Source organism: Lepisosteus oculatus, chromosome 16 (genome assembly GCF_040954835.1).
Source record: "Lepisosteus oculatus isolate fLepOcu1 chromosome 16, fLepOcu1.hap2, whole genome shotgun sequence".
NCBI classification, from domain to species: domain Eukaryota; kingdom Metazoa; phylum Chordata; class Actinopteri; order Semionotiformes; family Lepisosteidae; genus Lepisosteus; species Lepisosteus oculatus.
Window position 1 is genome coordinate 4,661,828 of NC_090711.1, and position 14,739 is coordinate 4,676,566.

The 14,739-nt window shown below is 36.3% G+C and overlaps 1 protein-coding gene across 6 annotated transcripts in view; it reads right to left on the minus strand.

Moving 5' to 3' along the window:
• rgs19 (regulator of G protein signaling 19) overlaps positions 1-8,227 on the minus strand; it is a 45,662-nt gene extending 37,435 nt beyond the window's left edge. The window contains exons 1-2 of one of the 6 annotated variants that reach the window (XM_015365141.2): positions 8,069-8,117; positions 767-835 (exon numbers count right to left, since the gene is read on the minus strand). Coding sequence is in view for 2 of the 6 variants with exons in the window: in XM_015365139.2 (XP_015220625.1) it covers positions 8,069-8,125 (57 nt within the window). In the remaining 4 variants the exon portion in view is untranslated. The other 5 variants (XM_015365139.2, XM_006639616.3, XM_069179306.1 and 2 more) reach the window with 5 other exon arrangements.
• Between the last annotated feature and the right edge of the window lie 6,512 nt (positions 8,228-14,739).

Sequence of the window (14,739 nt, forward strand, 5' to 3'; positions counted from 1 at the left end):
TACTATTATTATGATTACGAAAATGAATGTAAGCTCTTGGGACATTTAAAATAATCGACACCCTTGTGCTTCCACTGCCTGTTTCTTTAGATTGGGGCAGCACAATGAATGCGGAGGCTCCATGATCATAATGAGAAAGGCAGTGCAATCGCCCATGAGGAAGATGCAGACAAACGAGCATGTGATTCCGAAGCGCCCAAGGCATTACACAGTCAGGTCAGCTATGCATGCGAAAATAGCTGGAGTACAGACTAGACTGCAGCCACACATGCTGAAAACAGTGCTGTGTTTCAAAACTATTATTGAAGGAAGTGTCACCGTAAGGGAGGGGGGGAAAAATCTGGGAGCTCCAGGAATAGAAGAAATGTTAACCCCTCAATGCACACACAAATCGAAGGTCTAACTAAAAAGCACTACCCTACTGCCAATCAGCAAAGTTTCCCGTTTTGTTCAGTATCTTTGTTTAGGGGAGGGAAGAGAGCGATGGTGGTTTTGAAGACATATGCATGCTGCCCAAGTGAAAGCTTATAACTTCTCTAAAACAAAAAGTGAACTCTCTAATAGAAACTTTCACAGTATGTAGCACCTTCCTTACACACTTTACAACACATAAAAAGCATGTATTGCAATAAAATAAAGTTAAAGCAAATTGCCATCATTGGACATTTAACCAGTTAAGTCCGTAGAGAACAAACTCTCATTTACATTCATGCCCTGCAGATGCAGCTTGGCATTTTACTGGAGCAATCTGAGTGAAGTACAGTACCTTGCTCAAGGGTATAATAGCAGCATCTCACCCAGGATGTGAATCTACAACCCTTTTTCCTGAAGGCTCCTAGGGAAGAAATCAAGTAATAAAGGCTGGACAAGATTCTTGAATCAAAATAATGAATAAGATGACTAAATTACTATCTTCCACTTGCAACTTTTCTTATGTTCTTACATTAACGTATGCTAGGATTCAAAACATACATTTTCTTAATATATAAAACATTAATATATACATTATTTGCTTAACGGATCAGTGGGTACAGTCTCATTCCAGTGTTCTATGTTATTTGATCCCATATACATATTGTCTGTCTATTACTGCGAGTCACCTCATTCCTCATTCCTCAAATCCTCATTAGTCTCATCAGAACTTAAAATAGACAGCGTGACCTACTGCATACACTTCCCCTGATTTTAAAGCATTTAAAGGTTTGGTCAATTGGATGAATGTAAAATGTCTTTCAAATGGCCGCTGTTCAGATTGCACAGCAAAATAAATATCGAGAACCCATTGCTCTGACAACTGTAAATGAATTAGAGAATAACTGTTTTAAAGGAAGGATTGACTGTATGAAATAAACCACCTTAGCTTTAATGAAGCTTTTAGGGGGAAATTGGAAGACAATTGAAAATTACATAAAAAGCATATCCTATTATTTTTCTGTAAAGTCTCAATTTTGTCATAACGCGCAAATTTCAGCATCTCATGAATAAGACATACTGTATATTAATGTCAAAATTGATTCAGTCAAGCCCGGTTTAAGGTAAAGGATATAATTTTCAGGTATCACCAAAGTCCTGAATCTGTGTGCAGCTGTCACTTTAAGCTCCCTATGAACAATATTCTTGCAGCAACACCATAGGAAACTAATATGGTATATTACACTGAGCCACAATGTGCTATGATGACAACAACAAAAAAATAAAATATCAAAAACAAATTATTTGCATCCTGGACAATAATTTTCTATTTAAATTTATAAAACGCCAAAGCACCCCGAAGGGGTTAAATAATTTTGATAGTAATAGCTGTGAACAATTTCTACTGTGAATATCCATATCTGTTTCGCCATACAGTAGTTTGTATTAGCTATTTTCTCTTTCCAAAAGTGGGAGTGGATAAGATATATTACATGTATGTTTATAAAATGACTGTTTTCCATTGTGTAGGTCAAACTACACAATACTATCCACTGCTGGGCTGCACTGTACATACCCACGCACACCAAACTGTAATTCGTGCAGGAAATGTTCATTTTTAAAACAAAAAAACAAAAGCAACAGAAAAAAACAAAGAGAAAATATGTAAAATGAATAATGTACAGTACCAGAATGTCCATCATGGCTCAAGAACTTGCAATCTAATTGTCTTAAAATCCACAATGTTCTAAACAGCCTAGAAACACGCATGCCATCTCTTCCTTCGAACTTTAGCTAATATCCACACAGAGAAACACAACAAAAAGAAGCTTCTACAGTTTTTTCATCTTCTTTATGAATGTGAAACCTAAAATATGACAAGTAATATAATGGACTTAAATGATATGAGAAAGAGCTATTAACAAAGTGTGCAAATGTATAGGTCTTCTGGAGCCTTTAACACCATCCCTACTGTTATCGGAACAAGTATGTAACTGTATCTCAAAGTGAAACCTTGACCAGAACAAAATGTATGTGTGACTAAACCAGGACTACTCAATATTTTTTTATTACAGGCTAGATATTCTGACCAAAAACAAACTATAATTTTCTACACAACAAAAGATTATATAGAATATTCTCCATCCATCATTTCAGCTCCTTAAAAGTTGCTGATATTGATTGGCTCAACCTCTAAAGACCTTCAGAACGTGGGAGCAGACCCACTGTTCCAAGAATGACGTGTAATTAGCTGAAGAAATGAAGATTCCTACATATTCAAAGAGAGATGAAGAATTTAAAGAGGCAATGCACAATTGGTTAGGTGCTGATGGTGTGGCTGGACTTCAGTGAACCAGGGTGACTTTCGCTGTAAAAACAGCTGTAATTTGCCCAGCACCTGCAAGCTTGCGCTTCTGTCAGTGAGAGACATGCAGGTCTTCTGATCAGCACTACCTCAGTTGCAGGACCCTCTGGAGCTCTCAGCAAGACTAAAGATGAATGACTCAGACAGGACAGAGGTGCTTGTTCACAGTTGCTCATTCACACTTTAAATTGCAGGGGCTGTACCCAAAATATCATGTCATAAGCAATTAGTAATTCCAAATTTGGTGTATAATAAATTGGATGATAACTATGAAATTCAAATTAAAAGGAAAGACCAGATCAAATCATAACATTTTACCGATATATTGAAATCTTGCAAAAGTCAAGAACTGAAAGCATTTTAATTGAATAATTAATTTCAATTAAGACCTGACATCACGGTCCTGACGATTATGATAGGGCACTCCAGGTGGAAAACGTAACACATTTCTATTGGCCTGGTTCACACCTGATAGCCACTCATTCTTTTTAAAATGATCATTAAAAAATGTAAGATTCATTTTAAGATATAATCACCAACGGGGAATGGAGACATTTAAGCTGAGTAACAAGTTATGAGAAACTTATTTCAACTGGATGAGGGGACATATCATCAGGCGACAATACAGCACAACCTGATTTTAAAACCCTTATCCTGACAGTGACCTCTTATTTACTTAAAGACAAATGTTGAGGTCTGACTGGGCAAATCGCCTGAATTTGTCATGTAACATTTTTAAATATTTCTTATGAGATCATTTACAGGTGACTCTGAAAACTGATACAGCTCAATATGAGTAATACAACATTCCCCTAAAAATGAAAAAACAAACATATAGCACTGACGTAGGGGTATTGTTCTTCCAAGATTCCGCTTTCACTAGCAGCAGATTCAAAATGTTTGTTTCTTTTTACTTCCATCCTAGCCCACTGTATATGCTATCCACTACTTTATGATGTTAACTACTTCAATTAAATATATCTAGTTTGACAAGATTGGAGTGTTACATGCAGGTAGCAGAAACATACGCAACATATATAAAATAGGAAATGCTTATCTTGAAGAAGCTATATATAAAAATACGTACTGTAACTGTTTGTGGTGACATCATTTTCAGACAATGTGGAGAGACAACAAAAGTGGCAAGCAAAACAACAGGATGTGCAGTTAGAAGTGTAGAACTTTCATTACTGGATGTTATGTCATAACTTCACAATGCACTAGTATGGCCACATTTAGAATATCGTGTCCCAGTTTGGCCACTATGGTACACAAAATGTTTTACTGCTCTGGAACTCATCGTGAGAAGACCCACCAGGTACATTTCCAAACTCAAAGGAATGCCCGACTCTAATAGGGTAAAATAACGAAATCTTTGGAGCTTTGAATAGATATGACTAGGAATGGAACTGAATCAGGTATGTAAAATACTCAAAGGCCTAATGGACTCCTTCAGAAACAACAGTAAAATACGAACCAAAGGACACATGGAAACAAGGAGAAAGTGTAAGAAGCAGTACTTTACACATTAGGTTGTGGGAGTCTGGAACCGATTACACAGCTGATACCATCGTTTCTTTGAAGAAATGGCAGGAAGAGACCCTGAGATAATGTAGCTACCGAAAACAAAACAAACTAGATGGGATGAATGTCCTGCTCTTTTTTGCACATATTGCCTGTTCTTACAGAAAGACTAGGAAAAAGATTAAAACAAGCTGCAGGAAGTGAGAGAGGCAGAAAAGTAGGATCACATGATTCTCCTCAGCATGTGCAGTACTAATACACTTCCCCATCACATTTCCTGTTACACATCTTCAAGCAGTCTTTTCAGTCAGAAGACTTTTTTTTGCTAGTAGCAGAGTTATCCTCACTTGCAAGGCGAAGGTCGAAGCAGAATGTATGACAGAGCATCATACAGAACACACAGAATATCGCAGGGTAGGCAGATGTAAGCAAAGAGATAACTGGAAAACACAGGAGACAGACCCTGACAATACTCCTTTAAGTGGCATCATAACAAAGAAGCAAAATGAAGGAGAACAGCACACAAAAGAGGAAATGAATGATAAAAGAGGAAGAGTCAGTACTGAGAATGAAAATAAACAGCAGCCTAATGGTGGCAGAGGTGCTCTTAAGATGGAGGATATAGTATTCAAGATTAGTCATCTCAAATGAGCATATTACATAAAACTGAATGCTTCTTTAAAGCCGTATACAAACATGGGAAAGGTTAGGTCATGTTCATGTTACAAAGTTTTAATACAATAAACATTAGATGGTACATTGACAATTTAGGGATAAACTGTTTTACTTAAAGAAAGCAACCTTTTCATAATTATGTTAGTCATTTTTTATCACAATCAATTTGACACGATTATTAACTGTATCAGGTCCTGAATTCCTAGCGTATTCATTCCTAGACCATGATGAATCTTGCACTTTACAACTTAAAGAATATCTGGGCTTACAAGTGAAAACCATGTGGCTTGTAACCATGATCTGTATTTAAAATATGAATGACTGGAAGGTGATTTATTTTCAGTTGCATCTTCACTTATCTCCTGGTTAAACTGAGCACTCCTATTTCAATACAGGTTTCTTGACCAAAATAACATAAACGGCTCTTTTGTCCTATTTTATATATGTTCATATTTAGATGTGGTGCATTTTTCATTTAAGATATTATTAGGATTCCCCTAAAGGCAATGGAAATAAAGGGTCTTATTAACTTGGTTACTTCAGAAAATAAAATGACAAGCAGAAGGAAGCTTTTCTGGACAACTGTGCACTACCATCAATATTTATCGAAAGAGTAAAATAAGTCTGATGAAACTGTAATGGAATTCAACTGCATTATTTTCCAAAGGCATATTTGCAGAAAACAAAAATACAAAGAGGATATTGTGTTGAAAAAGGAGATAAGGTCTAAGTGAATTATATTTGTATCCATTTACACAACTGGGTATTTTACTGGAGCAATTCAGGTGAAGTACAGTACCTTGCTCAAGAGTATAGCATCAGTATCATATCTGGTATTCGAATCCACAACCTTCCCGTAAAGTCCTGAACCCTAACCAGTACACTACACTGCTACCCCTGTTTGTCAAAACAGCTCCCTTTTGTCATCATCACTATAATTACCTTTGGTTTCTACTGTATCACACATGTGAAATGATCATACTATTAAAAAAAAATCTTTATACAAAATACTGACATTTTTGAGAGTATGAATGCTTGTGAACATTTCTCTGTATATATATATTCCTTATCTTTTCTTTAACCTGGTGATGCACATCTTATAAACGTTGTACTGTATATTATGTTATTGACAAAAAACGATTGTTTATTATTACTCAAATATTATACATTAACTACATATTAATGTTTCAGATCCATACAATTACATGTTGCAAGGCTTTATAGATGAATGTTTCTTTCAAAGAAAACTATGTGCATTCTTGGCGACCTGAAAGCACTATTTTAAAGACAACTGCAGTCATAAGCTTCTGAGTGTAGATCCCAAACACAAAAATGATCTGTAATCGACAGAATGAGAAAAACCCTATTGCTTCGGGTTGTGAGAGAAGTAGTAGATGTTATCTCTTCGAATAAAATGTATTCAACACAATCTGTGTAACACAACAATGAAAGCAGCACCGCACGCAGACACGTGTAAATTCAACCTGCTCTCCGTTACTGTTCTATCCCATTTACAAAACCCTGCACCAGGAACAACTACTGTACAAAACTGATAACATTGCGTCTACATTACGTTGCCCATATTATCTTGGCAGTACGGTCTTTTGACTTCAGTATAGTATACAGTCAGCGTTCGCTCTATTTGTTTGCATAATTTCATTGATGATAATATTTACTGGAGCTGCACATACCGACAACGTTTCCAAATCAGGGGATGTCTCTACTGATTTAGCTTATCGAAAGGCTGAAAAAGGACGGAAAATAGAAGAAGGGTTCTGAAGCCATACCGGGAGTAGAAAAGAGGAAACGCACTCATTTAGAAAAACCGCTCTCCCCAGCTCTAATCTTCGGTCTAACTGCAAAGAAACTGCCCCCACTTCTCTTCCCTTTAAAGCGCGTGCCCTGTAGATTGGCACGCGCGAACTCGTCCAAGCGCTGTGCCGCCACGCGACACCCCGAGCCCCGCCCCCTCCGGTCGGGATCGCGCTCAGGCCACGCGCACAAGCAATTCATTCACCCGTGGGTCGCGCGCGGATCGGGCACGAGCCTTACTACACAGCCACTGAGAGAACATCCTTTGGACTGGAAAGGCACGCAAACCTTTACGAAAAAACACCCTTATAGTATTCCGCAGAATTGTCAAATACAGCACAGTTCTCATCCGTGACAAGACGATTGTGTACGCACACAACACATTTTGCAAAGAGCACGGTAAACTGAACAGCATTACTACCGAAGTCAATTATTTCGCAAAACTGATAGTAAAATATATAGCCGCTATCCCTTCAACGAGAATTGACATATCAATATATGCTATATCAGTGAGTAGTATGATTACCTACTTCCTAATGGCTTCATTTAGAAAAAAAAAACGCGGGTAACTCTGCATATGTATTTTCACATTCTATATACTAATAGTCACTTTTAACGTTACATGTTATTATGATTGTTCTCATCGTACAGAATTACTTTGCCGTTTCATTTTTCCCCCGGTATGGCAGCTGAGATGATGTGCTGAAAATTGAAGCTATTTTCCTCGACAAACTGTCCATTAGAAATGCACGGCCAGCGAGATGGGTCGAGTAATTTAAAATATATATACTGTATGAAAAAATAAAAATACATATTTCACCGCAGTAACGCTACTCACCAGTTTCTACAATGAATGCAACATTTTTGAATACTCAGCCTCACGTACAGAAAACCATAACCACGGCAATATGATTTATATAGAAAGCAGACTTAGAAAATGCGTGAATACGGTATACAGACTGTTTGTTAATAATATACATTTACACACAAAAATAAGCTACATATATAGTTTACTTAGAGATAAGCAACGTAACCTCACTTTAGCAATGACAATCGGCGATCTGATTCCAGAAAAGCCTCGTACAGTACAGACATATGTATTACTGACCTAAACTACACATAAAAAGGGAGACTGTCAGTATAAGAATCATGGGGAATCAGGGGTTTGTAAAAGACAAGCTATTCTAGAGCAATCACGGACCTTTACAAATCGGGCAAGAAAAGCTAACATCTGGTCGCGTTCTACTAAAATGCGATAGTTAAATACAAAACAGTACTTACAATTTTTGCATTAAAATGATCTGGAGGGCTGTAGCCGTTTCGTTTTCTGAAGCACATCCGTTTCTTTTATTTTTTTTTTTGCTCTAGTGCTCCAGCTTCAGAATCGACACCCTTACACAGGAGGCTGGCAGAGGCTGAACTGCGCAGGCGCTCACTCAGACAGTTCGACTCCGCCGGCTTGCTGAGGACTTCCTTAGTAATCGTCCCTTCTGCTGGAACTCCTGTTTCTGCGCGCTACAACTCAAAATGAGAGCCTCAAGTTACGTTTGCTGGGGAATTATCATGCATCTCGCGAATGCATTACTGTCGTTACTAGTAATTAATAATATTTTTGTTGTTACACATGCATCATAAACAGTACAAACTGAAAATAGATCTAACAGGAGGCTCTTGCTGCTGCCGGTATTCTTAAAGTACACACATTTTTGGTAGCCTAACAGCACGGAAGCCTGACGATTAACTCAATTTAAACAATTTAAAATTCCTGGTGTAACAGTACATTTTTCCCGTAACAAGTAAGGGTTCCAAAAAATCACGTCTTTGAAACGAACGGCCATGTATTTACCTGTTCGGTCCCCATCTCACTGTGACTCACTGTTAAAAATATTTCTAAAAGTCCGTTTATTGATACACTGAATTGCCCTGCATCATTTAGCTTCGGTGCACGGGCACACTAGACTGGAATCAAAATGACAGCAAGCCTACGGAAACTTTTTATCACTCTCGGCACTCAGCTCCACCGCGCAGGTAACACAAGCCCCTCGTTGTTTCACTGTCCTTTTCACAGTTGTGTTATGCAGTTCATCTGGATTAGGCTGTTACACAGTAAATGCCTGGAAGGTCAGCGCGTTAATATTAATTATTTGCGTTGATTTTGAGGAAAGGAAGAGATGATAGTAAAATAGTAAAAATAAATTTTAACCCTTCCCAGTGAAGTCAAAGAAGACCGAAGAAGGAGTTCGCAGAGTGATAGAAGTATGTCTCTTATAATTATTTGGGAATGTTATGGAATTCCCTGATTAACAGTGGGCAACCACACATTATTGTATACAACCCTAGAAAGTAAACTAGCTAAAGAAAGGTGACTTAATTCTCAACTACATGTAAAGTACAACATACTCAAAACACAACAGTTAAGCCACAACTATCAAGTATCTGCAGTCGTAGAATACAGTACACAATAACCAGTTTTAGAACGGAAAGAAACTTTATTCATAACAATTTACTACAGTTTGATGATTTTACACAGCTCAGTTTAATATGTGTTGTTATACACGCAAGGCAAAGCAAAATATCTGTTAATTTCTGAGTAGAACTATCAATATTTCATATTTTGAACTACAGCACTTCTACAAAATTATTATCCACATATTGAAATAGCACATTATGTACTAATCGCTGGAACTACATGATTTGTAGTCACATTGCTGCGTTTATATGCTTATCTGATTCCATAAACCTACCAACTGTTATGACTGTCCAAATGTATTATTAACTAAAACACTGTTCACACGAGTGACGTCAGTTCAGAACACTGCTTTTAACAAGCAGAAGACGTCTACTGGTGGATAATCTTTAGGCTACTTTATAATAGTCATATCTGTACAGCTTTTACCTTAGTTCTGTTAGTTTTGACTTTAACATCACTGGTTCTTACAAGTCATGATGTGTTTTACATCCAAAACCTATATGGTGCCTGTAGATGATGCAAATAGTAAATTTGAACATTTGGTGTAATATGTATCACAAGAAAAACGAAATACCTGTTTGGAGAATCGTTAAGCAACAAAAATAATTCATATTTTCTAAGTGCCAAAACGGTAGTTCAAAACATCTAAAAAAATCAGACTGTTGGTTGCTTATTTTATTTGAATCAATGCCCACGCCAAGTTCCTATTGAGATGTAAAGACAATGTAATTGCTTCTGTGCAGACATTTTCACTGTCCTTTTCTGATCAAGATTTCAATTCAGAGCCATTTTTCCATCTATCATTTTGTTTAGAGCTAATTTCTCTGTTACAAGTTGAAAACAAGGCGAAATCTCAAATAGCATTTAATGTGAGTATCTATTGTATTATTGTATTCTTATTATTATTTTTATTGTATCATTCGTTATACTGTTGCTGTGTTGTCTGTGTTAAGCTGCTGTTGTACTGCAAATTCCCTCACGGGATCAATAAAGTATCTATCTCACTGTCACTAACATTTTAGATATAATAACATACAGTATTATGACTGAAGGACATTGTGAGTGTTTTAGAAAAAATCTAATCCATAACTATACGATTAGTTGCAAAGTCCTGTTCCTGCTGTAAGTAATCATAATTTAAAACTAGAGGAAACTCGTCTTATTGGCGATAGAATCATTTCTTTTTTATTTCTGTATTTACTTTACTATATTGTCATATACAGTCTTGGACTTCTGTTCTTATCTTCTTGGGTTTTAAACGAAGGTGAACGGTCGCCCGCTCTCCAAAGTTTCAGTAGATGTCGCCAAACTCCACCAATAAACCATGCTAGACTCAATCAAAAAGAAGAGAAAGAGCCGGGTAATTAGTGTATACACCCAGAATTTATACTCAAAATGCTGCAGAGACTTAAAATCTCATAAAGGAAGGAGTCGTTCGTAAGACAGATGACAGTCTTGATATTTCTTCATGCTTAACGCCGACTGTTGGGAACACAAAAGGTTAATAAGCAAATTAAATCATAAATCATACCTTTACCGGTCACATAATAGATTTAAAATGTATAAGAAAATCGACGTGCAAGTAAGATCACTAAAAAAGGACAAATTAAATCTTCTTTTAGACCTCAAGGTTATAATTATCTCAAATGTATCCATTTAAGACTTCTTCCCAGGAAAATGCGTAGTGGCGGTCAGATGTTTTATAAAACCCGTAACCACGCTATTTTACAGACCTTTCCTGCTAATGACCTCTAACTTTAATTGATTTTTAACACATTTCTTTCTGTTTTATCAGCTTTCTTTCCCTTAGAAGTGTTGTGACTGCCGATTTCAATTTACAGTTAATAAGCAATGCATAGACCGGCCAGCTGGTGTCACTAGAATCTCTTCTGATGTCTGTGAAAAACAACTACATCTTTAAATTTTGCCATTGTATTCAATGCAAATTAGTGTATCAGGTTTTGTTTGTGCTTTTATCAGTTAAAAATGTTCATTGTATGTTACAGCCTGAATTCAGTTTTTTTTTGTTCTCTCAGTCATAAAAGCAGGTCAGCTGTTTTATCAATGGTGATCATAATTTTGGAACATAGTAGAATTCAAAGATTTTAATTTCTTTAGTTACAGTGTTTTGCTTTCAACGATGTTTCCACAACTGATGTTTATGCACAGTATTTTAAATCTCACAATCCTAAGATTTCTGTATTTCTTAAAATATATTTCTACTTATTAGAAATTAAATTATATATTTTTTCTTTTGTGGGCAAGAACAAAATTGCTTTTCAAGGAACATTTAATGCAGACTATTTAGATTACAGAGATATTTAACTATGTCATGAATTATATGTTTTTTCTGCATATACCTCATTTGATTGTAGTAAACTCTAATGCCTTGAGGGGGAGTGTATGTGTGGGGTGTATTTAGTAGAAAAACTGATGTAACTTTTAAATCTGGTGCAGTGCAATATTTGAACTACAACGGAAATTTTAAGAAAAAAAAGACACATCCTCTGAAATGTCAGCCTACTCTACTGGAACCCTGTCAATATTATGAAACCAAGGAAGATTCCCCTAAGTCAATCACAGATAATAACCTTTTCAGTGATTTGGCTTATGTGCTCCTATGTGTGGTAATGCAAGAGAAATGGCAGAGAAGAAATATGATTCACCAGCAGTTGATCTAATAAATTGTAGCTAATGGTTACTGTTCACAGCTATAGCAGCTCATCCTAGATGCCACGTGTCCTAAGGGAATATTATCAGTCTTGACTGGCATTTCAGAGAAATGACAGAACAATTGTCAGCTTTTTCTCATTACAAAGCCTCCCACTGGAATGTGGGCAGGTATACTGAGGTGTATGTATTATTAAATCTAAGGACATGGAAAAACCAGGACTCAATTGATCCATTTTAAAGTGTGGCTTTAAGTACCTCTGCTATATCAGAGACATAGGTAATTGTGCTATCTACTGACTGACGCACTCATACTGAATGAACTGCAGGTATAGTACGCAAACTCCAAAATTTTGCAAATGGCTCAGTTTGTACTGTGGTTGCAATATTTTAATTTAAACTTAGATCTGTCCATTGTCAAAGAACGTAAGTGCTGCATCTAATCACATACTTAATGCTGTTAGTTTACTCAGTTCACGTGGAATAACACCACCCAACAATGAAATGTATTGAAGATTTTCCTGATCACTTAGTTATAGTAAGATCTGGCTTAATCTGCTTGGCTGAGGCAGTGTGAGAAGTCCACCAAGGGGCTGCAGAAAGGAGACAAAATGCAAAGTAAAAGGGGCTGACATACTGGTATTTATACTTTTTTAAACTGATGTCAGGAATGATTACGTGTTAGGGCAGCTGTGAGAGTGAACGTAACTTCCTGATCTTTCATTGTAACCTCCATAAAGTGAAGTTCCACATAGATTCTTTACGAATAACAATCAACAAAGCCACCTGTTGTCTTATTGAATAGTACTTGGAGTGGGCAAGATGTGGGTGGATGACTGAAGTATATGGCAACATTTCTAATCCAATGTATGTAGCTTAGTCAGTAACTGGATACATCTTTGAATATAATGCTAGATAGGCTTTGCAGATTATTAAAACATTAAAAAACATTTTGTAATGTACACTATACATTTATTTTCAGATTATCACAACATCCATTATTTATTGGAGCATACTTTGTACTACATTAAATCTCATTGCAGGTCTTTATCCAGTGGATTGGTTTTCCAACAAATGATAAAAAGTGCAATTAGCTATCAAAGTTTTTGTAGTCAATAAAAGTTTCCAAACTCATCATGTGAAATACTCTGGCAATATTGTGTGTCTACCAATATACTGTTTAATTTCTTATACACCTCAGTGGGTCAGTGATGTATTTATGATAGGTGCAATAAAAGTCTCTCTTAGCAGTAGATAGACTAATTGTGCTTTGGACAGTTAAATACCTAATAACTCAGTGCTCTACTTCATTAAAAAATGACCATTAAAATTGAATGTGGAATGTATCAAAATAAAACATGCTGGAATTATACCAGCAAAATCCATTGCTTTCAAGCAAAACAACTTCATTACAAGCCTTCAAAACTGAATTTCCACAATGAAAGTTATAGGGCAGAATGACTTGGTTACTAGATTAGGACTGTAAATTCTCTTCCATTTTCCTAGTTTTGTTAGTTCAGATATTACTTTTTAAACAAAACATATTGATACAGTTGCAATAAATATAAATTCAATTAGCCAACTTGAATAAAAAATAATTATATTCTTAATAAAATTCATCATAATGTAAAATTGTTGACACATGCAAGTAATACAAGCAGAATTACAAACAGGTCAAATAATGAGATTGAGATCACAGTACCCTTGATGTACAATTAAAGGTCAGCTTTGCTTTTAGCACCAGGACTTTATGTAGTACACATAACATCATCGTCATATTGAAATGATGATTCTTGGATTGTTATCAATGAATGGTAAATGTCATGGCAAAATGATTTACAAATTGTTCAAAAATGTTGGCTGGTGGAGACTCATCAGGAATATATTCCCCACATTTTTTTCTGAATTACTGATGATCAACAGCTCTTTCATTCATAACTTAAAAGTTGTGGACTTCTGCTTTGTTTATCTTTAAGCATGTGCTCATACTAATGAGTTATCCATTTTCTTTTGTTAGGAATACACATCTGTTGCTGAGGAAAGCGGCCTGGATTTGCACTCCATCCATTTTCATCCATCCAACACAAACAGAAACATACACACTTACATGAGGGCCAGATTTCCCAGAAGTCTAATACCCTACCAGTATGTGCTTGGACAGTGGGAGGAAAGCAGAGCATTGGGAGGTAACTACGCAAGCACAGACTCCATGCAGATAGGACTCCGTTAACTGAACCCAGGGTCCCAAGCACTAGGAGGCAGCAATGTTAATCACCATGCAACCTTGCCGCTCATCATGAGTCACTTTATTTAAAAAACAATTGTTCAATGGTTGAAAAGAAAAGCCCACACACCAATTACTGGGTACAGAGCCTCCCTGTGGTTTATTTTACATGAGAAAATAGGGACCACTTGTGCAACTGCATCCCTTTTTTACCTCGTGTTGTTTCATTAGAAAGACTGCTACTTTGAATTGATGCAAACACAGCTCCCCAAAAGCCAGGAAAGAAAACAGATTTGTAATTTCTGCAATTCTGAGAACAGTCAGTGATTACTTCAGTGAGTCAAAATAGCAGACAAACTATACATTAAAATAAATGTGAGCAGAACTTCACATGCTTATTGATTTGGTTTTCAAAACTGTATTGTTCACATTTACTATTAAAATAATAAAAGACATGGCCGGGGTGTTTTTATAAAACATCATGAAAAAATGGAAAACCACTACGGCACTAAATCTTCAGGGTAAGATCATTCAGTCATTCCCAATGACATCAATGCTTTCTCTGCAAGACATTGATTATACATAGCA